This window comes from Hoplias malabaricus, chromosome 1 (assembly GCF_029633855.1).
Source record: "Hoplias malabaricus isolate fHopMal1 chromosome 1, fHopMal1.hap1, whole genome shotgun sequence".
Lineage (NCBI taxonomy): Eukaryota > Metazoa > Chordata > Actinopteri > Characiformes > Erythrinidae > Hoplias > Hoplias malabaricus.
Genome location: NC_089800.1, coordinates 78411712 through 78434166, shown reverse-complemented (window position 1 = coordinate 78434166; position 22455 = coordinate 78411712). Strand labels below are relative to the sequence as shown.

The window sequence follows — 22455 nt, the reverse complement described above, 5'->3', positions numbered from 1 at the left end:
AACTTTTATATGATACATGGATTTGAACTTGTTTTATTTATTTCTCTTGACATCAGTGGCCTTGGATACAGTCAGGTTTTATTAACCACTTAGAAGCATAGATGCGTTCATATATAAAAGTAGTTATGCCACGATGCAGGACGTTAACTGCACAGTGTCACTGTGATCTGGAAAATTTGGGTAAATGTATTTGTCCCTCCTTTCATACCAGAGAAATGTTTGGGTTGTTTACACTACCTTAGTGTGAAATATGGGTTATGTATTTGGTCATGGGGTATATGTAGATCAACGTTAAAGGCTAAGCACCACTTAATGAACCTCCACGAATATTTCACATTATTTTAGTTACTGACATATGTAAAAATTAAAATGAAAATAGCAGCTTAATTTGCTTTAAAACTGACAATTTTATTAAATTGACGGAAAAACCCGAGCTACGGAAATTCTTGAACGCAACCGTGACGTCACAGGTGGACAACAGCTGAACAACGCCGCGGTAAAACACTGTTATGACAGTATCTAGCTAAATAACCAACATTATTCATGACAATAGCCTAGCAATAAGCTAATTATTTATTTATTATTATTATTGTAAATGTGATCAAAGTCGAACTCGAATTCATCCGACACTATAAACCTCCGTAATGCAGCTACGTAGCCGAGTATAATCTGAGCCACCGAGTTTAGCGAGTCAAGCTAACGTTAACTAACACCAACTAAAACAGGCGAAGTGAGTGTCCTCACCCTGTTTACCTCCATGTTACAGAGGCTCTTCAACACCTTTCGTTGGTGTCCTTACATGCCCATATTGTTGGAAAAGCGCCAGTGAAATGAGCTACAGATAACGGAGTGAGCGGATGGTCCTTTCCAAAGTGCCCGTTTAAAGTGGACAAATTTAGTCCATTTTCTGGATATTTTGGGATCTTTGGGCCATTTGTTCACAGATGTCCCACTGTACATTGAATGATTGCAGCCAAAAACAACACACCTTTTCGTCATTTTTCATTAAATTAAGTGAAACTTCTAGAGTTGGTGTCCACCATCTACGTCACAGGCAAGACGCCTATTAGAGTTTCCGAAAAACCGTTGGGGGGGGGGGGGGGCAACGGTCTTTTAAACCTTATTCCTTGAATTAGTAAGAAATAACATGTTTTCTGACTATCAATAAACAAGTTAGGAATTTAAATTCCACTGTATTTATTTATTTGACACTTTCATATAGCTGGTGCTTAGCCTTTAAATAAAATTGCTGGATGAAAAAGAAAAAAAAAAAGTTAAAAAAAAGCAAAAGTTTTAAACCTATTCTGTGTTCTATGGCCTTTGTCTGTCGTCTGCAGATTTTGCAAAACTTCAAATAATTCTCATTTAATTTCTTTATTATTATTGCTTATATATTGAAGACCTGATTTATCTGGAGATTATACAAGCTCTCACCTTTAAAAAGGTTCAGCTCAATCATTATGAGGGGTCTATGGTCTTTGTACTTTAATATAATGTACCCTCCATGTCCAGAGTGAACTACTTCCTGTTTTTAAATTCCTAGTACTCTGTAACATTTACACAGGCAACCAGTTCATCAGTCCCACCTGGAAGCAAATTACTGAAGTTAAATATTGTAAATTATCTATCAGTTGTTAGTTGACTTCTAATTTCAGATTAAAAATGTCTCCTGTTTTGTACAGAGACTCCAGGGTGTGATTCTGTATAGGGTCCGGACCCACCGCGACCCTGAACTGGACAAGTGTTACAGATAAATGAAGGAATGAATGATGGCTGTAAGCTACAGGTGCCCTCCACTAGATGGAGATCTTGTTATGATCTTAGCACAGTTAAGCTCACTGCCATAATACGGGGAATTAAAAGCAGTGCTCCTGTTATGGTGCACTTCACCCAATGATTCTTGGTAGGACCCACTGCCGGCCATGAACAGGACGAAGTGTTCACAGAAAATTAACAACTGAATGTGTCTCCACAAATCAATCAGCCGAGACACAAAGAAGAAAACCCCGTGTCAGAAAAATGAAGACAACTACACCTGGGTTGGTTTACTTCCAGTTTCTCCATTTATTTGTACAGTATTAGAGTCAACAGTAGGACACGGTGAATGAAGGTGAACGGGGATCCATAGATGACGTTGAAACTGATGTGGTACTGATTCAGTTTTCTGTTTACAATTAAATATACACGTATAAAGTCTTCACTTATTTACAGGTCCAGATAAACAGCTACTATTTATTTCCAGTGAGTTAAAAGGCAGAGGAATATTCTAGAAGCTAGTCTCCTCTCGCTGCTAAAGTTACAGGTCACTGTGTTTCAAGCGCAACAGGGACTATCAATTTTATTATTATTATTTTATATTTAATTGAACATTAACACATTCTATAGAGTTGCTCTGCAACCAGTCACAAGTCTGTCACATAAAACATTCCTGTACAATATTACATCTGCAGTCTCCAGGTTTGAGCAGGGCGTTACTGGACAGAAGGAATGCCACTGGCTTTGCCCTCGAATGGATAGAGAAAGAAGTGTTGGTCCCAACACTGCTGTAATAAAAAAACAAACTTTTAAAAGCTCAAGGTGGTGTTGGATATAATATGGATACTGATATATTAACATAAAGCTTGTGTCCTTATTTATGTTTTTTCTGTGATAAAAAGAAGTGAATCTCAGAGAGAGTCGGAAGTGACGTTTCCTCCATGTTGTGACTCCGCGGGAAGGAAGCACTCCTGGAGGAAAGAGCAGGGTGTATGAAGAGCCCAGATTAATCATAAACAGGAAAACAGCAGGTCAGGGGCAGGGCAGAGGCCTAACGGACCAACTACTAACCGTTAAAGCCGGGGTGTTCGGTTTCAGACTCATTGTATGAGCCAACACGGTTACAATATCGCCTCTCGGTGGACGTTAGGTTTTTAATAACATCACATTTTCTTCGTCTGTGTCTTCTGCTCCTAAAATATCATTTTTTATAGAGTGGAAACAATTCATTCCATGTGTTTCAGAATACACAGAGTAGCTGGTGAATTAAAGTTATTTTATGTTAAAATAGTAAGGTTGGTGATATGATGAGGATGCTCAAATGCAAATTATTCTGCCCCTTTATCTTAGGCTTTCTCTCTCTCTCTCTCTCTCTCTCACACACACACACACAAATTGGTTTTATGCAGTCGTAATTCAGTGCCAGGGCTCTCCCAGGTTCGAACAGTGGATGCTCTATTTCTAAGTTCCAAAATAGGCCACTGAGTGTAAAAACGGGGACAGTGGAGTGCCCCCTAGTGGAGGTAGCCTCAGCTCAATCCTCCTGGGCTAGCACCAAACAGTCCTTCAAAGTCGGATCACCTCCATTTCTTCTCCTGCCACCAAGGTATACGGAATAAATGGTATTGGATTCACAGATATGCTTAGGTACAAGTGGAACCACATAAATAAACCTGTCTTTTCCTGTTCCACTGGACCTAGAACCTTAAAAGACACAAGTGGTGCACTTTTCTGAAACTTCATCCCTCCACCATTATCTTCCGCTCTTCCATTATGTCCAGGAGAGATTAAACCAAAAGTGCATTCATTGTGTCCAAGCCGCTGACGATGATATGTATTTTTTTTCTCTCATCAACAGAACAAAACGAAACCAGAGAGGCTTCCACATTCTTCAGGAACGATATGACTACCATGTAAATTCATTCAGGAATGAGGAGCATCAACCGCTCTCGCAGGAACCGATCCAAAACCAGGTCCAGGAGGCCGGTCTCTGATAGCTACAGGTTTGGGAGGAGCTGGTATTGAGGCACAAGCGTTAGGATGAAGGTGGGTGATGTTGATGAGGATGATTAGTGAGCCCAAGCATGAGAGAGGTGATCCATTCAGTCCACCTGGGTGAGCGCCATCGTCAATCCACCATGAAGTGTACAAAGGTGACGGGGAAGGCACCTCTCCTCATTGGTTCTCCCTCTATATGGCCAAGCTGGAAGATAAACACCAGAAAACGTGTTATCGTCCATTACATTTTCACCCAAATTTTCTCCTCAGTTTCTAGATTCCACCCAGTAACACCATGCTAACAAGCTGGGAAGGGGAAGGCTAGGACATGCTTCCTCTGAGACATGGGGGGCCAGCCACCACTTCTTTTTAGACAAAATGCAGCTTAATACGCTAAGTGCTCTTATTTTCATTCATTCATTATCTGTAACCGCTTATCCAATTCAGGGTCGCGGTGGGTCCAGAGCCTACCTGGAATCATTGGGCGCAAGGAAGAAATACACCCTGGAGGGGGCGCCAGTCCTTCACAGGGCAACACAGACACACACACACATTCACTCATACCTACGTGGGACACTTTTGAGTCGCCAATCCACCTACCAACGTGTGTTTTTGGACTGTGGGAGGAAACCGGAGCACCCGGAGGAAACCCACGGGGAGAACACACCTACTCCTCACAGACAGTCACCCGGAGCGGGAAACGAACCCACAACCTCCCGGCCCCTGGACTGCGACAATACCTGCTGCGCCACCGTGCCGCCCCAGGTGCTCTTATTTTTTTTCTTATTTATATTTCCTTATATATTTTAAACTTGTGAGACGGCTAACTGCATTAGCGACAGAGCTACAAAACCAAACAAGTCGAGTTACAGACACCTTACACTTCAGCCATGTTCAACCAACAGTTGTTATTTTCCCTCAACCACACGGTTTCACCTTAAAAGTCACAGACCTTAGAACTGGGTTCTCCCAAAATCGTAGACGTTCCCTTTAAAGATGGTGATTTCCCTGTTAGCAATTGTGAACTTAGCATATTAAAACAATACACTTTATTTTATTTTTTTTAAATAAAATGACATTTTTAATACTACACATATACCATAAAATGACGAGCGGGAGCGTGTGTATACACAATTATGTGTAAATATATGTAATATATACAACTTTCTAATTTACTGAGAAATGTATATCAAACAATGCCTCATTTGCTCCCATTTTTTTAAAATTAACTTATTTTGTTAATTGGATGCATATTTGTTTTTGGTTTTTTTGGGCCATAGACTTCTTTAAAAATTCTGACGAAATTAACCCATGAGCGCATGCAATATTCTACACTACTGTCCTTCAACAACAGAACACAGGCTTTGGCACAAACAGCTCGGGCCCTGTGACATGAGCGCTGGAAACAAATGACCCCTTGTTCACTTCCTGTTCTAAAGATGTGCAGGGCTAGCTCCACTGATAAACAAAACAAGAGCACGTGGTGGAAACATGTTCCTCAGAGTCGCTGGAGTGCATCTGGAAGTATCTGTAATGCTGCTGGAGTCTCACAGATGGAAATATTGGAGATTTTGGCTCCACGGGGACTAATGACTAAACACAATCCGTGGAAAAAAGAGATGGATTCTGGGGGAAACAATTAGCAGCTGGACCTCATTCATAATAAGAGAGACTGGGGGCGTGGGAGGAGGGGAATGAGGTTATCACATGTGTCCAGGCAGCCAGGGCAACCACAACCACAACCAGAAACATCACTGCAGGATATTAAATATTCCTTAATGAGTTTGAGAGTTTTATTTGTTTAATTTATCTACTTCTCTTTTTATTAAGACTTAATAATTATTAAAATTAATATCTAACTATTTAATGGTAAGGATATTATTTTAGTTTTTTGCTTGAAACAAGCAAAATTATATCTGCCAGTGGAACAAGCCTTTCTCTGCATCAAATTCTATCAAAGAAGGCTAAGACTCTACATCAGAACCATCCATCCTGCTTGCTCACAGAGGCCATTTCTCCCCCATCACACTCTCTCTCTCTCTCACACTCACTCACCCACCACTCCTGGTCCTCCTCTCCGTCCACCACTATCACCTCGCCCTCTGTGAAGGTCAGCTCGTCCGGGTTGTCCGCCACACAGTTATAGATGGCCTTCACTCGCTTCGGCCTCTGCTTCTGACGCACAAACATTCACACGTCACGTCGGGACACATCAGACAAAGCATTGCAAGGCAAACATCGGTTTATTGTCACAATAAGCAATTGGAACAAGCGCAGTGCAAAATATTAAGGGCAAGATATTCTTAAAAGAGCAATCTGTAAAATATTTACTGTAATCAATCATAAAATGGCCAGGGCGTGTTTTCAGAGAATAAGGAAACGTGTTCTTTAAGGAGTGTGTCCGTAGGTGTGAGTGAATGTGTGAGTCGCCCTGTGAAGGACTGGCGCCCCCTGTAGGGTGTGTTCCCGCCTTGCGCCCAGTGATTCCGGGTATGCGCCGGACCCACCACGACCCTGAACTGGATAAGCGCTTACAATGAATGAATGTATGAATGAATGAACTCTGTTGGTGGTTTTGGCCTGGAATCCTGCCCACTGTCCAATCACAGTGCAGTTTGCACACACCAGGTTGCCAGGTATGACACATGAAATTGATAAAAGGTAGAGGGATTGAAAAATTATAGATGGCTGTGGAGGGACTAAAGGTGTAAACTGTGGTTTTTGTGTTCATAACGAAGAAAGTGAAGAATAACGACAGATTACAACAAACTGTGGTGTGTGTTTTAAACTGAGCAATAAGGGTTGTGTTAAAAAAGCTATAATCAGCCTTGCATTGTCGTCTATTTAAGGTGGAATTGAGAATTCAAGTAAGAAGCTGGCAAACATCAACCTCGTAAAATGACATTAAGATAAGTGAAACATTTCTATATGCTAGTGTGTGACGGTGCAATATTCCTCAACCTGGCAACCTGCACGAGCTGTGCACCTGGGGAGGAGGAAAGAGGGGGCAGAAAACTCTCTCCAGTGTTTTGAAACTTTATTGCAGTTCCCATTTGAAACACTTGCAGTCAGTATTACAGATTGCTCCTTTAATTCAACATCTGTAAAAAAGGAGCGATTAGAAACATTAAACATCTGGTAAAAATAGACACATACTGGGCTCCGCTCCAATCCGCTACTTGCTGCTATGCAGTTTATTCAGTTACTACACACTGTCTACTGCTACCAATGTTTAAGGGCGCTCTCAGGACCAAACAGTTACTGATTCACAAATATGCTCATGATTTCATGGCATGCTTTCCTCTCTGTGTGAAGGAGCTTACCGGAAACCCTTTCCTGGGTATGTGTCCAGGAGGCAGAGATTGACCAATCGTGTTCTGAGGGCATCCAGGAGCTTCCTTCGCTGCTCATGAAAACACAGGAAAAGACATCACACTTGAAAACAAATCGTTTCCAACAAGATAACCTTTCAAACAGCTCACGGCTTGACTCCAATTATTCATAGCCGACGGCTTATACTTTGTGTATTTTAAACATCAACTTACAGTTCAGATTGTTTCTTTGACATCTACCTGGTCTCTCTATGGAGTCCGAGCGCACCAGAAGGCCTTTGCTGTAGCTTTTGTCCGAGCTGAAACCAACAAACCAGATCATGTGAGGTGGACAGAGGTCATCCAGCATTCCACAGCTAAAGAAGATCCATTCAGGGCCACGCAGGGGCCATTAACACAGTGTGCCCTACTTCTCGGCTCCTGCGGCTGTACGTGCTTGAAAGAGGGCCCTGAACAGGAATTAATGACCCTGGAAAAGCAGCAGTTCCCTGTAGGGTTTTTCCACCTTCCTGCCATTCTGTATGGGCAAAGTCACCTTTGTGCTCGCTGCGGAGAGGCTCAGTGTGCACCACATGGGACATTCAGTAGAAACAAACTCAGAGCTGATGGAAATGCACTGCTGTGTTATTCTGATTTAGTTCTGTTACATTCATAAATAAACCTTTGTATTTCTTTACACCTTCTTTTTTCACCCCAGTGTAAAACCTGCATCACCATAAGGAGCCTTTAAAATAATTAAATACATATTTTGTTTTTGTCTGCCTATGTAAATATCTTTATTTTGTGGACACTGTTTTTCAGCTTTGAACATAAACATGAACTGTGTTGACAGTTTTGATTTAAAGGAACAGTAAGTAAGATTTTTGTTTTTGTTTTTGCTCCTGGGGCTCCCACAAGTGTAATTCATTTTTACAGCATTTTACTGAAATCTAAAGGAAGGGGCGTGGTATCCTACCCTCCACCAAATTTACATAGTGCAGTGTCTGTAGTGCTGATCCCACATTAACGACCACAGAGGCTCTATTCTCCCTATTACCGGTCAGTGAAGCATCAAAATGAGTTTGAAGCTGTAGTTTTTAGGTAAAAATATTACATAGTGTTCCTTTAAATTCTTACATGTCCTAAATGTTTTTGAATGATCCTTTTGTAGTTTGGTATTGTAAGTAGAGGTTAAAAGAGTTGAAATTTAATGCAGTGAAAATAGTGTACTTGCAGAGCATCCAGTAAAATATGTGTGTGTGTGTGTGTGTGTGTGTGTTTGAGAGAGAGAGAATATGTGTCTACAATTCTGACCTTGTAGCAGCGCTCCTGTTGATATTCTGGCCTGGAGGCACTTGTCCTGTTTTGGACTGTATGTGCATGGCCTCCATCACGCTGGCGGTCTTAGCCACAGGAGGAGGGGGCCCGCTTGGTGCTATGACTGCAGAACACACACCATTAATGATTCAGCAAGCACAGCTCAGCGAGTAATTGTTTTGCAAAAGTGAAAGCACAGTTTTAAAGCCGTTTCTGTTGGAGAGGTTCATGCATGGTTTAAACACACACATGTAAATTAAAGGCAGGATTTATCATTAATAAAATGACATATAAAAGCTTCAACACCACTGTAAATACGCCGTAATACACTAATTGTTTAAAGTCTTATGGTTAAGTGACTTTATTTACATCTTACGCATGAATAAAAAGTTAAGCAGACTCACGGGAGGTGGAGGTGACTCTCATTGGTGGGAGAGGTGGGTGCATGTTTGGAGGATCTGAGGAGGACCTCTGTCTTCCAGCTAGATCTATAGAGCCTGGCTTCCATCCTGAGGAGCCCTGGACAACTCCACTGAGACCAGGCAACTGAGCTGTGTGAGGGGTTCAGAAGAGAGAAGGAGCCGTATTAGCCACGGAAACACTTCAGTTCAGCTCAAAAAAAGCTGTTTTTATTTTTTTCAGTTTCTCTGCATGAAGAGAAAGTTCCGGAATGTGTCTTTTCTTTTTCTGGGCTTTGGCTCGGCTCCAGTCCAGCAGCGCTTCATTCATTCGGCCTTAATTACTTTGGAGTCTGTGAGGACATAGCACAAAATGAACCTGGCAACCGAGGCCTGTTGTCAAGAGAACAGAAAGCCAACAGCCATGCATCCAACAAGACAAGCCCCTACCGAGTCAAAAGAGGGGGTTTCACCTGTAAATGACACCTCTTATCATTCTTCAAACTGCCGTATCTTTAATGGCTCAAGGATCAATCTCTAAAAATCTCATTTAATTCTCCCTTTAGCCTCAATGCAGCTGATTAGTCAAGGCATGTCTGAAGAGCACTGAGGCAAAGATATCTAACAGTGCAGGAGTGATATCAAATATTTATACTCTAACCCACTCACGAAAATGTACACAAACTTTTCAAAACCCCCCAAAGAAAACATCTTCATCCCTTTTCAAGCCTTTCAACATTCAGAGGTCTCTCTCCACTATCACAGAGGAACCATGAGGAAACATGCTCTGAATTTTTCAAATACTGTAAGGAACTGAAATCATATACAGCACCTTTTAAGTGCATTAGACTTCTGTATGGTGCTAAAAAAACAACTAGAAATTTCAGTCCCCATTAATTCCTTTAATCAGCTTTAACTATTTACAATCCTATTACGGCTAAGACTACGACAGCCCTGTTGCCCAGGCAACCAAGACATTACACAGCATTGGAAGACTCCTGAGTTTGGATAACGGCAATAAATGTGTGGTGAATGTCTGACGCATTCTATTCTAAACAACAATTTCCAAAAATGAAACATAAGCATTAATATGCTAAACTATGCACACTATTCTGATATAGAAAGAGGCCCGATGCCACAAGTCCACAAGTGAGGCACAACCCCCCCCCACCAGCATTGGGTTTTCTGGCACGAAGGACCCCTGTATAATATGTTTGGGATCAGTTGAAATGGCTTTTCATTCATTCATTCATTATCTGTAACCCTTATCCAGTTCAGGGTCGCGGTGGGTCCAGAGCCTACCTGGAATCATTGGGCGCAAGGCAGGAATACACCCTGGAGGGGGCGCCAGTCCTTCACAGGGCAACACACACACATTGACTCACACAGTCACACCTACGGACACTTTTTTTGAGTCGCCAATCCACCTTCCAACGTGTGTTTTTGGACTGTGGGAGGAAACCGGAGCACCCGGAGGAAACCCACACGGACACAGGGAGAACACACCAACTCCTCACAGACAGTCACCCGGAGCGGGAATCAAGCCCACAACCTCCAGGTCCCTGGAGCTGTGTGACTGCGACACTACCTGCTGCTCCACCGTGCCTTGGAATGGCTTTTCTGATCCAAAACTCATCCATCTCTGACCTGTTTTCATGGCTGAATGCAATCAATCCTGACATCTGCGTCATTAACAAAGGGGGTTAGCTCATTATGAATATCTTTCATTTCAAGAGAAGCTTGATGAGCCTCAGAAGTCAAATAGGTCAGAGTCTTCATTCAGCAGTCACCAAGGAGGCACGGTTCGAGAGAGACTTCAGCCTTTTTCAGATCCTATGAAGAGGGTTATTAATACAGCAGCCAGCGGAATACGAAAAGCTGCTGAAAGGTGGCTGGATCATGAAGTTTGAGCTTGTCGTGTCTTTCTTTGTTCTATGTTTGTTTTTTTTTCCCTATAGCTCTCCGTGCTTTATTCTTTCAGCCTGGTTCAGTGAACGTGTGCAGTATAAATCTCATAAAATATATGAAAAACGAACCTGATTCCTCCCTCTGGCAGAGCATAGTGTGCTGAGTCATTGAAAAATGCTGAAAGCGCTGATATTTCATAGAAAATGAGACAATAAAAGATCTTTGATTTCCTTTAAACTCTCGAGAATGTGCTCTGCTCTTTTCTATTTAAATCACTTTTTAATCGGAGTGAATAACCGTGCTGGAGCGGTAGATACCTATATTCCTTGGAGGTAGTGGGGGTGCGGAGGCGGACAGCGAGATGCCAGCAGCAGGGCTGGTGTTCACGATGGTCCCGTACGTCTCGTTGTTGACCAGGTTGGGCACGTAGCAGCGCTTGTCCTTGGTGAGATTGGCCGGACTGGGCTGCAGCACTGAGCTACCCGGTGTGTAACAGCTAACTGGCCTCTCGTCTCGCCGCAGGGGACTGGGCTGTGTATAGAAAGGCCAGACACCACAAATTAATCAAGGGATATTTAAAAACCGTTACTTAATTCAGTTGTTGAGATGTAAACAGAGCATTCAGAGTGGTGTGAAATTAAATGGTTCAGACTTGAGACTTCTGTCCAGTTGGATTTACACACAGATCTATGTTCCCTAGACATTATCCAGATCTGAGCTTTAATTCTCTTTAACACTGGATTTAGAATTACACTACTTTTCCCTGATGTTTTCCCTTGTTGGGGGTTAAATGGATTAAGGAGCCTCTGATGCCCTGATGACAAATTATAGACAAGATATACCTTCTCATCCAAATCTTCATCACTTTCATCCAGATCTTCATGCTGTAGCCTCCACTCATATTCCACATGTACGTGCGCATTGAACTTGCCAGCCAGCGCCTGGTTCAGCTACACCCAGAAACAAGAAACACACACACACACTTACACTCTATACACAGACATGAAACGTCTACAACAGTGAGAAAAGTGACTTCAGAAACCAACCCACCGGTCGGTAGCATTGTTCCTATGAGAAACCTTAGTGATTTTAATGAGACTTTAGTTTTGTGGATTTAATGTGGACTCAGATGATGCATGTTTTAATGACATTGTCGGGAGGGAAGGGGGACTTCATTTTCTAAATTTCTACCAAATGTACACTATTCATGGGTACATTCAGCACTCAGAATGGTGGATTCTGCCAAAACACACCCGCTTATCATGTGTGAATCCAGTGCGTAGAGTTGTTTGAGGCTTGTCAGTGTGGATTAGAGATCCTGTTGATTATATTCTGTCTCGTTATTTAAACTGAAAATGGACTGAAACTCACCAGTTCCTCACACTGCAGATGTTTGAGTCTCCTGGCGATGTCCAGTGGGGTTTCTCCTGCTTCATTAGCTGCACACAATTGAGTAGAGCTAGAGTTACATACCTTATCATAAATATATTAAAATATATTATATACATGCACTCTCTCTCTCTCTCTCTCTCTCTCCTAACCCTATGTGTTGACCCTTACATTAGAGATGACCTGTAAGTCATGCTCTATCAATTTTTGCTTCTCTCTCTCTCTCTCTCTCTCTCTTTTTTTTCTCCCTCTCTTTCTCTTTTTCTCTCTCTCTCAGGCCATAGCATTAGAAGCTAGAAAGGAAGAGCACTTCCTATTTTTATTTATTTATTTTTATTTTTTTATATTATATTTTTAAATATGCCTAACAGAACCCAAACACTGAGAGGATTTTTGATCAAGAAGGATACATTCAAGGGCCTGACCACATGAATCCCTAAATAAAGCAGGCATGTACAGACCGTTTTTATTATTTATGCAGTAATATCTTAAGATCAGTAAATAAGGAGGGCACCGATTACATTTTTTTGTAAATCCAATACAATGATCACACAGGGCTTTGGGAGACAACATATTACCTTTTGTCTAAAATAATAAATTAATTAAAAAAAAAAAAAAAAAGACATTAACTAACTTTAAACAGGTTTTATCTGATGCCTACTGTTATAACCACATTCATTGCTTCACATCATGGCACAGTGGCTGGGTTATTAAATATGGCTTTACTGCCCGTGCTGGGCAGTGCTGGGAATCAGATAATGATGATGCCTATGACAAAAAAAATAATAAAATAAAATAATGAGGATTTTGAGAAAGAGGTATTGACCTGTTGAGAATGATTCGACAAGAGAACACTTCCTCTGTCTTTACTGCGAGTATCTTATTTTGAAAACATAATGTTTAAACCCAAACCATGACTTAAAATTCACTAGAGTTGTGATGTAAAATAAGTACACGTCCTCTACAGAGAACATACTGCTGCACACATTAATGTACAAAAGTACTGGAGAAAATCCTTAAAAAATCCAATAAAGAGAGTAAAACACAACCAAACACACACACGTATCCCAGTGCCAGGCCGCCTGTTGTTCTGGCTTAGCTCCTTTGTTTGTGGCGTTTGCTGGAAGAGCATTAATTAGTGTGATTCTCATACTCAACACCAGGAACGCTGCCAGCTACAGATCCACACTCTTATCACCACATCCAGCCTTCAGCCCAGTCAAAACAGACCTCTACCAGTTGCAGGAATGTGGAAGGATGCACGCAACACCAAACAAAGCAGCGAGAACACAAACAACCACTTTTCATCTTCACAGGACAAGCAAACAAAAACATTCAGGAGATACAGCCAAAAATCAAATTCACAAATTTGCTCTTAGATTTTATGCAAGTGATCACACACACAATGTTTGCTTCCCTGATTTAGTGGCTAACAAGTTAAAAATGGCTAACGAGGCAAACGCATATGGCATATGAAGGCATATGAAGCAAACGAAGCATCACAATTAGAGCTGGGCCTTCAGCTGGTGACCTCTGTGCATTATGCGCCTCAGCATCCGCTGACCCCCGCTCTGTCATTTTATGCGGCCTACCACTTTGTGGCTGAGTTGCTGTCGTTCCCAGTCACTTCCACTTTTTGATAATACCACTGACAGCTGACTATGGAATATTTATTAGCAAGGATATTTCACGACTGGACTTGTTGCACAGTTGGCATTCTTTCACAAATGTTTGTAGAAGCAGTCTGCATACTTAGGTGCTTGGTTTTATACACCTGTGGCCATGGACGTTATTGGAACACCTACATTCAATTATTTGGATGGATGAGTGAATGTAGTGTATGTTATTGACTAGAACATACGTACAAAAACTGTGGAATGGCCCCAAAAGTATTTGCAGGGTTGGACAGGCTGGGTTGGGATGGCTATTGAGATTGTAAAATAAATTAAATAAAGATTTAACTATATCTATCTCTATCTAATTTTATTTTATTTTGATTTGAGGCTGAACCATTTCTTTATGGAGTATAGCTGTAAATTTGTGCAGCTGGTAGACCTTACCTATGTCTATGGAGGCCTTGCCTCGGAGCAGAAGTTTGAGGCACTCGCTGTTGTCTGTGAGGCAGCAGTAATGTAGCGCGGTGCTGCCCTTCACCGTCTGCTTGTCCAGATTCAAACTAAAATAGAAAAAACAAAATAAGTAGCACATACAGCTCAGCAATTTTGCTGGATATTTTGTGTCCCTTAATCAGGGCTTCTAGGGGCAAAACACACCAAGTCATGTAAAGTGGGCTTAAATGGCCTTATTTGCAAAACCCGCAGTGAAATAAGCATGACTTCAGCTTCGGGGAGTTCTGTTACACTGGTCAGCGCTTCATCAGCAGAGAGGGGGAAGAAACAGCATGGGTGTGTTTGTAGAGTGGTGTGCAAACTTTGGGCACCCCTGAGCAAAAACATCATGTGTCCAGTTTAACGTAGAGGGACGTGGTTTAATTATTTTCACTGAGAAAATCATTAACACATGTCATTTGACCAGGTACGAAACGTACGGACACACACACACACACACACACACACACACACACACACACACATTCCAGCAGCCCTGCTTTGTGGTTCTTGCCTGTTCTGAGTGAGGAAGTCCACAATGTGGAGGGAGGTTCTGTCCACCAACCTCACAGCCAGGTGGAGCGCTGTTTCTCCGTGTTCCTGTAATAACACACCAACAAATAAAGAAATGACATAATGGAGCCTCAAGACACTGAACTTGATGTTAAAGATCCAAATTCAGATGCAAGCTGTGGGGCTGAGCCTTTACATCTTGCGTCTAAAATTAGGACTCCACTTTTATATGGGTGTTTCCTTTCTTTCCTGTCTCCTTACTTATGGGACACCCTGTGTAATGATATAGAATTCCTGGAGGTTTCTTTCAAGTGCAGGTGCAGTTAACGCAGGGCAATGCTTGGGCGATAGTGTTCAACCACATTCATTTCAGTTTTTTTTTTCCCCAGACTTGTGCAATCCAGTGTCTCTCATACATTACAGGCCAGATGTTTGGGGGAACACACTGGAATTAGTAAATTCAGTTACTTTAAGGTGTCAGGTGTTGTTGCTGCAGACAATAACAATAGTGTACAACTGGTGGTACTACGTGTTCTCCCCGTGTCCGCGTGGGTTTCCTCCGGGTGCTCCGGTTTCCTCCCACAGTCCAAAAACACACGTTGGTAGATGGATTGGCGACTCAAAAGTGTCTGTAGGTGTGTGTGTGAGTGTCTGTGTTGCCCTGGGAAATGACTCTCCAATCACAGGGCTAGACCCATGTTTACATGAGAACACAAACACGAAACGGAGAACGAGCGTGGAGAAATGAGAGCACTGAGTAAATAAGGTAAACTGAGGGGAAAAAGCTTCAAAACAGAGCTTCTGCTCCTCACTGCTGTGCCCTTGGGGTCGGGGTGAACAGCGAGCTGCTTGTTGTCATTTAAAGGAACAGGCGCGTTCTGAAATGGCTGTTTAGACAGGGGGAGAACTCAGTTGTGGGGTTTGATCTTTGAGGTGTTTTGACCAAAGCAGGTCACAGATGTTTCATTAAGTTCTAGAACTGTTCACTTGTAGAAAAGGAGAAGAATTTGTCCCCTTTAAATGTTGGCAAACTGACTTAATCGATATAAACAGCTGTGAAGAAAGTACACTTTAAGCCAGGGGTCACCGACCTTATCCACAAGAGGCCGGTGTGGCTGCAGGTTTTCATTCCAACCAAACAGGAGCACACCCTGTGTAACTGTTTAGAGACTGAGACTAGTTGATTAAACAAGTCGAATCCGAAGTGCTCCTGCTTAACTGGAATAAAAACCTGCAGCCACTGGCCCTTTGTGGATAAAATTGTTGACCCATGCTTTAAGGCAACTGCAGAGCAGCTGAAAGCAGACTCACATGCCCATTGGCCAGAGGAATGGGCTCCATCAGGTCCACTCCTTCAGCGTAGACCTGGATGAGGGAGAAGATGTCTCGGGCTTTCACCGCATCGCACAGCGTGTGCAGTTTGGACGCCGCATCCGGACACTTCTTCCGGGCGAAACGCTTCTCTGTGTACTTGGCTATGATGAAGTCTTTCCTGGCCTGCCTGAGAGACAGAAGGGAAGCCAGATACTGAACTGCAATTGTCCCCACCACAGATCAATGAGAAATCTTAAATGCTCTTTTTAAAGGTGTTTTAACCAATACATTAGCTAGCACTCTCCCGATCACATGATGCTACCAAGATAAGAGGGTCAAGGCATCTGTTTAAAATAATATCCCAGACGGGGCCTCATGAAGACAATGCCAAAAACTCTAAATGTATCGATGTTCTAAGACTACTCAACGTGCTCAAAGCAGAACCTCGACTGGGCCGGTCCGCTGATGTGTCCTAACAGGTGCCTGAGCTGGACAGCTTTGCACTTATTGATGGGGAGTGCGTGAGGCCAATTGTGTCTGGAGTGGGATAACTGAGGCATCACCAGGGATGAAAGTCCCAATCTCTAATGTAAGGGTTAACACATAGGGTTAGGATTGAGAGAGAGAGAGAAAAAAAGAGAGAAGAGAGAGAAGAGAGAAAAGAGTGAGAGAGAAAGAGAAAAAGAAGAGAGAGGGAAAGAAAGAGAGAGAAGAGAGAAAAAGAGAAAAAAAGAGAGAAAAAGTAAGAGAGAGAGAAAGGAGCAAAAATTGATTGAGCATGGCTTACAAGTCATCTCTAATGTATGGGTCAACACAGGGTTAGGTTTACGAGAGAGAGAGAGAGAGAGAGAGAGAGAGAGAGAAAAAGGAGCAAATATTGATAGAGCATGGCTTACATGTCACTGGTTGGATTTGGTTTGACCATATCTTCCGCACTCAGGCAGGCTTCCATAATCTCATTAAAGCCTGCATTCCCCACATTCTTGGCAAGCTGTAAGACACACGTGCACACGCGCACGCACACGCGCACGCACACACACACACACACACATACACACAAACCCTCAAATGATGACCAGTCCACCACCCATTCTCAAACCCCACCCTTTCGCAATGGTCCCCTTCCCAAAACAAGCACCTCTTCCCATCACCGTCCATACGCACATGGTTCATTTCATGCACACGGCTTTTCAACAAAAGCTCCACTCAATCGTACACCAAACAAGTGTCGGGCATTCAGGAATCAAAAGAGGAACAAAAGATATCTTCAGAGCCTCTGCCACTGTGGCCAGCAGCCCTGTCGTCCACTGTAATGACTGCGAGGTTTCTGCACGGCTGGCTATGACTCGTACGGCCGAGAGAAAGCAGAAAGGGGAATGACTCGCTTCGAGCCAAATTGTTTAAAGACATCCCCGCAAAAATGGGAAACATGTAGATGCAGCCCCAAAGATGTAGCTCAAAGTCAGCGAACGACCAGAGCCCTACAGACACAGCACATAACGGGAACTGAGGCAATCTACAGTGGATGAAAATCTAAAAAAAAAAAAAAACTAAACTAAACAAAACCAACCAGCAGTTCTGAAGTGCTGAGGACGTCCAGAGTGAGAGACTGGATCCTGGAGTAGTGGACGCCCAGCTCTCGGTGGATTCCAGAGCATTCTATACAGGTCAGGATCCCCAGGTTTGTGGAGAGCCATGTGGGACCTGGAGAAGAGGAAGAAAACACAGCAGACATGTTTAGAACACGTCATAACCTGAGCTTTAAGTCGCCCATAATATTTAAAACATATAAACAATGGATCACAAAGCTTATTTTCGTTTTATATTCGGTAAGATTTGATATTTTTGCTCCTTAGTTCCCCCTACTGTTGTAAGTCACTATTACAACACTGTCCTAATAACAAGGGGGATTGGGGGGGGGGGGGGGGTAGAGTGGTTTCCTGCCCACCTCTTAATGTTACACAGTGCAGTTTCTGCAGTGCTGAGCCTGGAGTAGCAATGACAGAGGCTGTTTTCTCCCTATGACAGCTCAGTGACATGATTTTGAACCTAGTGTTGCTTTACAACAAATATATTTTTGTCTTTGTATATATTTATATCATGTTAGGGTTAGGATATCATTATACAGGGTGGGCCATTTATATGAATACACTTTAATAAAATGGGAATGAGTTAATAAGTTTGATGTGCCATATGACTCTCTTCCCATTGAAATAACAAAAGTTTGATCCAAAATGGCTGACATCAAAATGGCCGCCACGGTCACCACTCATCTTGAAAAGATTCCCCCCTCCCATATACTAATGTGCCACAAACAGGAAGTTAATATCACCAACCATTCCCATTTTATTAAGGTGTATCCATATAAATGGCCCACTCTGTATATCAATATATCAATATATAAACATATAATATCATGTTATATCACATATTATGCATACGGATACAGTTATAGAGCAGGTATACTAACACCGTTATAGATACTCTGTGGAATAACAACAGTATAAAGGTATGAAAACAAGCAATTTGATTAACTACCTTCAATTTTGTGTAGAAATTCTTATGGAAAATATATTTAAATCTCTACTGAGAGCTTATTTACAAACAGACAAGGGCTTCAGGAGACAGGGAAGGTTACTAAGTAAAGGACTGAGGTATTAAGAGCATAGATATGTATCTATATCGCATTCTGAAAAGAGCTGAAGCTATTTAGGTCATGTTCTTTCATAAAACCAGCTTCTTCTGGATCTGAAGAAGAGTCATAAAAGCTATCATCTAATCTCCTCTCGTTCTCTTCCCTCATGTCCTTCCTGTCTGTGTACGGGTCACTCACCGGGTGCTCCACAGTCACAGCAGACGTCGTTACCGGTCATGTGCTTGACCTCGCCCAGAATGGCTTTGGTCAACTCCTGGACGATGTTGTTCTCGCCCACATGCTGGTCGCCCTTAAAGGCGTTGTTAAGCGCTTCCTCTTTACTGTTCTGCAGCACTGAGATCCAGCTGAGGGTCACAGAGGAAGAATAAAAGAACTATGAGAAGAATTTAGCTTCACCTCTTACTCTCAGTGATTTGGCAAATGGTTAGAGGGAGAGAGAGAGACACAGAGAGAGAGAGAGAGAGAGACAGAGAGAGAGAGAGAGAGAGAGAAAAAGAGAGAGAGAGAGAGAAAGAGAACATTTGGAAGGAGGCAATTAGGAGAAATAGGAAAAGGAAAAAGGAAGTACACAGTGAAAGGTTTCCTTTTAGCACAGAAAAAAAAACCCTCACACATCCACGTACTCACATTTGACATTCTGGCTCATCCTCTGCCTGGAAGTGATACGTTCTATCATCTGGAAAATGGAAACGGAGGGAGATGGAGACCGTCAGTCCGACAGAGAGGGGGCGGGGGGTATGAGATAAGAGAAAGGGTATGCCCTGAATGAGTGTTCAGGAAGGTAGTAAAAAGAACCGTAATCCTGAAGTCATGTCAGGCCTGTTATGCACAAAACACGAAGCCTCGGGCACAAACGTTCATCACAGACCACTGATGCTTTTCATCTTTCATTCAGCTGTAACACTGTACCTTATGGAGTACAGGAGCACAGCGCTATACTCCAGCTGCTGTAACACGCTACAGAGTGAAAACTAAAGTATATTCGTACTGTTTATAATATCTAGGTTTATGCTGAGTTAATTAACACACACACACACACACACACACACACACACACACACACACACACACACACATATATATATATATATATATATATATATATAATTAAACTGTAGTATGTCACTGAGTAATGTGTGTGTAAATCTAAACCAAAGCAAATCATTAACTCGCTGAGATACAGAGGACTGTGTTTTCGTCGTGTACACAGAAAGAGGCGGTGCAGTGTTTGCCAACACGATGAAAACAAGGCCTGTTTTCCTGACACTGGTCCATGCTCCAATTTATGCTCTTACAGGCTAAACCGAGGCAGAAGAACTCTTTCTTTTCACTGTGAAAGGAAGGATGAATGTGGAAAATGCCCGAACACACTGTGGAGCTCTGCAGGTTTGAAATACCCTCCCCTTCCCTCTGGGCCACATTCATTTTACAAAAGGGCCTTCATAGGGGTCGCTTTACAGGTTCAGCACTGAAGGGGAGGCAGGGGGATATCTTTTTGGGAGTAGGCTTTTAGAGTGTGTGTGTGTGTGTGTGTACATCTTATATACCGTTGAAACAAAGCCTCTTATCTCCATTGTTTTTGATTATCGTTTTATGACATCATCAGAAAATACAAGCACAACTTTATATTCTGAGGAGGATATGATTAATGAACCTGCAGAGATTCTCCAAAACGACCAGCAAGTATGAAAGTTTTTCCTTCTTCTGGATAAGGACACTTCTGGAAATGTGTGTGTGTGTGTGTACATATATGTGTGTGTGTGTGTGTATGAAGACCAAAGTGATCACCGTACGTGAGATGAGGTCAAAGCTTTTCTTCTCTTCTGGGTTATGCTTCACTTGACAGGTCAGAAGATTTAGCTTGGCTGGAGGTCTGTTCGCCTGAGAGAGAGAGAGAGAGAGAGAGAGTGAGAGAGAGACAGAGAGATTAGAGAGAGCTGTACTAGTCACACTGTGCTTATGAATTAAACCGAAACCAGAGACAGGCTTCTGTATTTTAGCATCAGTCTCTCCCTGTGTGAATGAATATGCAGTGATTTCACTCTCTCATTCCTTCTGAAGATGGAGAAAAACACTCAATAACACTGCAGCAAGTCTCTCATCAGGCAGCAGTTCCCATCATAACCTCTCTCAGTCCCTCTTTCTCCCACTCTCTGGGGAATAGAGGAACAAACTCCCAAGAAGGAGGACACAGAACAAGCTGAAAAAATTTAACCAATGAGCAGACTGGTCTCCTTCAGTAGTGAGGACACCAGAGTATAAAGAGGTCATCACAAAGACGACACTCTGCTTCTGGAGAATAGACTACAGGAAATAAGAGTTATTAACAGATAGTTTGAATTAAGATTAGAATTAAAATCACTTTATTGGCCACTGTGTTTGCACACAGAGAAATTTGTTCTCTGCATTTAACCCAATCCGTGCAGTGAAACACACACTTACACACACTTGTGAACACTAGGGGGCAGTGAGCACACATGCCCGGAGCAGTGGGCAGCCTTCTGTGTCCCCCTTTGCTTCAATAACCGCTTCTGCTCTACTAGGAGGGCTTTTTATTAGAGTTTGGAACATTTCTGTGAGAATCTGGTGGCATTAAGTGATTAAGGGATCAATGCGACAACCCCATCTCAATACACTCAATACACCTTTATCCAGTACGGATCTACGCCACAGTTCACTGAAGCTGTTCTGAGAGCCACTGTGGATGTGCTTTGACTCACCGTCCCGTGGGAGATGGTCAGGTAGCCGTTCTTCACTGTGCACTTCCTCTTCTGCCACACTTTCCGTAGACTAGGAGTCAGGAAAACGGAAGTTATCATCACACACCCCCCGCTGTTGTTTTACACCATTTACCGACCTCAGCTGCAGTTAAACTGAGTTCTGAGGTCTTCACTATATGATGAATAATGCTGTTTGAGTTTCAGTGGTGATCATGAATATAGATATGCACTCATAGATGGATGGATAGCATACTAATGAAGCCTGCACTAACTCACCCATCACTTTTCTTGTACAGGTTTCCATTACGCTCTGTCCCATGTTCTTTGTTTCCCTGGGGCTGGTGGAGGCTGTAGGTGGCGCTCTGTCGCACCTGTGAATCCTAGAACATGAGCAAAGGATTGTATGTAACTTTCAGAGGAATAAGCTAAACCTAAGAGTTAGGGAAACAGGGGAAAAATAATGTTTTTGCACTACGATGTGGTCACTTCCTTTGAGGAAATAGTCGTAGTGGACTTGCCAGAACGCCCCCGCGGGGGTTTCATTCTGAAAGTCTGAAACTGCGGTAATGGAAAAATAGATGTTTCATAGAATGAAACACTCTCAAGCCGGCGGGATGAGTCCTGCAACACTGAATGAAACTAAGGCCTTAAAATTCTGACTCTACTTATCACTCACTCTTCACCTGGGGTGACCATAAAGGAAGCCCATTATGTGACTTAAATAGTTCCAGATGATGCTATGAGGCTAATGTGGCTAGCATTAATGTAAGTTTAGACTCCATTATGTGGTATCTGACGTTTAAATAATACATTTTATTATATATCACCTTTGACCAAGCCAAAGCTGGGTTACATGCAACAACTTAAAAAAAAAATCAAGCATCAACAGACAAGACATTAAGAAACACAAGGGCAGGGGTAAAGAACTCCACACTACAGCACTCAAGGACCAGCCACCCATAGAAGGGAGTTGTAGGGATGGAGGAGCTCTCTAAGATAAAGTGCAGACCAGCATCTCAGTTGTGTCAGAGTTTAATTGTAAGAAGTCTTCATTCATCTAGTTTTTTA

General features: G+C 42.5%; 1 protein-coding gene across 2 annotated transcripts in view; it reads right to left on the bottom strand.

The window, feature by feature from the left end:
- Positions 1-2049: 2049 nt before the first annotated feature.
- The window catches only part of asap2a (ArfGAP with SH3 domain, ankyrin repeat and PH domain 2a), an 84031-nt gene continuing 63625 nt past the window's right edge, over positions 2050-22455 (bottom strand). For both annotated transcript variants that reach the window (XM_066674168.1, XM_066674177.1), the window contains 19 exons: positions 21664-21767; positions 21388-21457; positions 20461-20548; positions 19295-19343; positions 18845-19011; positions 17582-17715; positions 16908-17002; positions 16009-16198; positions 14699-14784; positions 14137-14252; positions 12059-12126; positions 11530-11637; positions 11005-11218; positions 8786-8932; positions 8379-8505; positions 7299-7384; positions 7077-7156; positions 5809-5928; positions 2050-3958 (listed from right to left, as the gene is read on the bottom strand). In XM_066674168.1, the coding sequence (XP_066530265.1) occupies positions 3884-3958; positions 5809-5928; positions 7077-7156; positions 7299-7384; positions 8379-8505; positions 8786-8932; positions 11005-11218; positions 11530-11637; positions 12059-12126; positions 14137-14252; positions 14699-14784; positions 16009-16198; positions 16908-17002; positions 17582-17715; positions 18845-19011; positions 19295-19343; positions 20461-20548; positions 21388-21457; positions 21664-21767 (2124 nt within the window). In that variant the 3' untranslated portion in view covers positions 2050-3883. The remainder of the gene's footprint in view (positions 3959-5808; positions 5929-7076; positions 7157-7298; positions 7385-8378; positions 8506-8785; positions 8933-11004; positions 11219-11529; positions 11638-12058; positions 12127-14136; positions 14253-14698; positions 14785-16008; positions 16199-16907; positions 17003-17581; positions 17716-18844; positions 19012-19294; positions 19344-20460; positions 20549-21387; positions 21458-21663; positions 21768-22455) is intronic.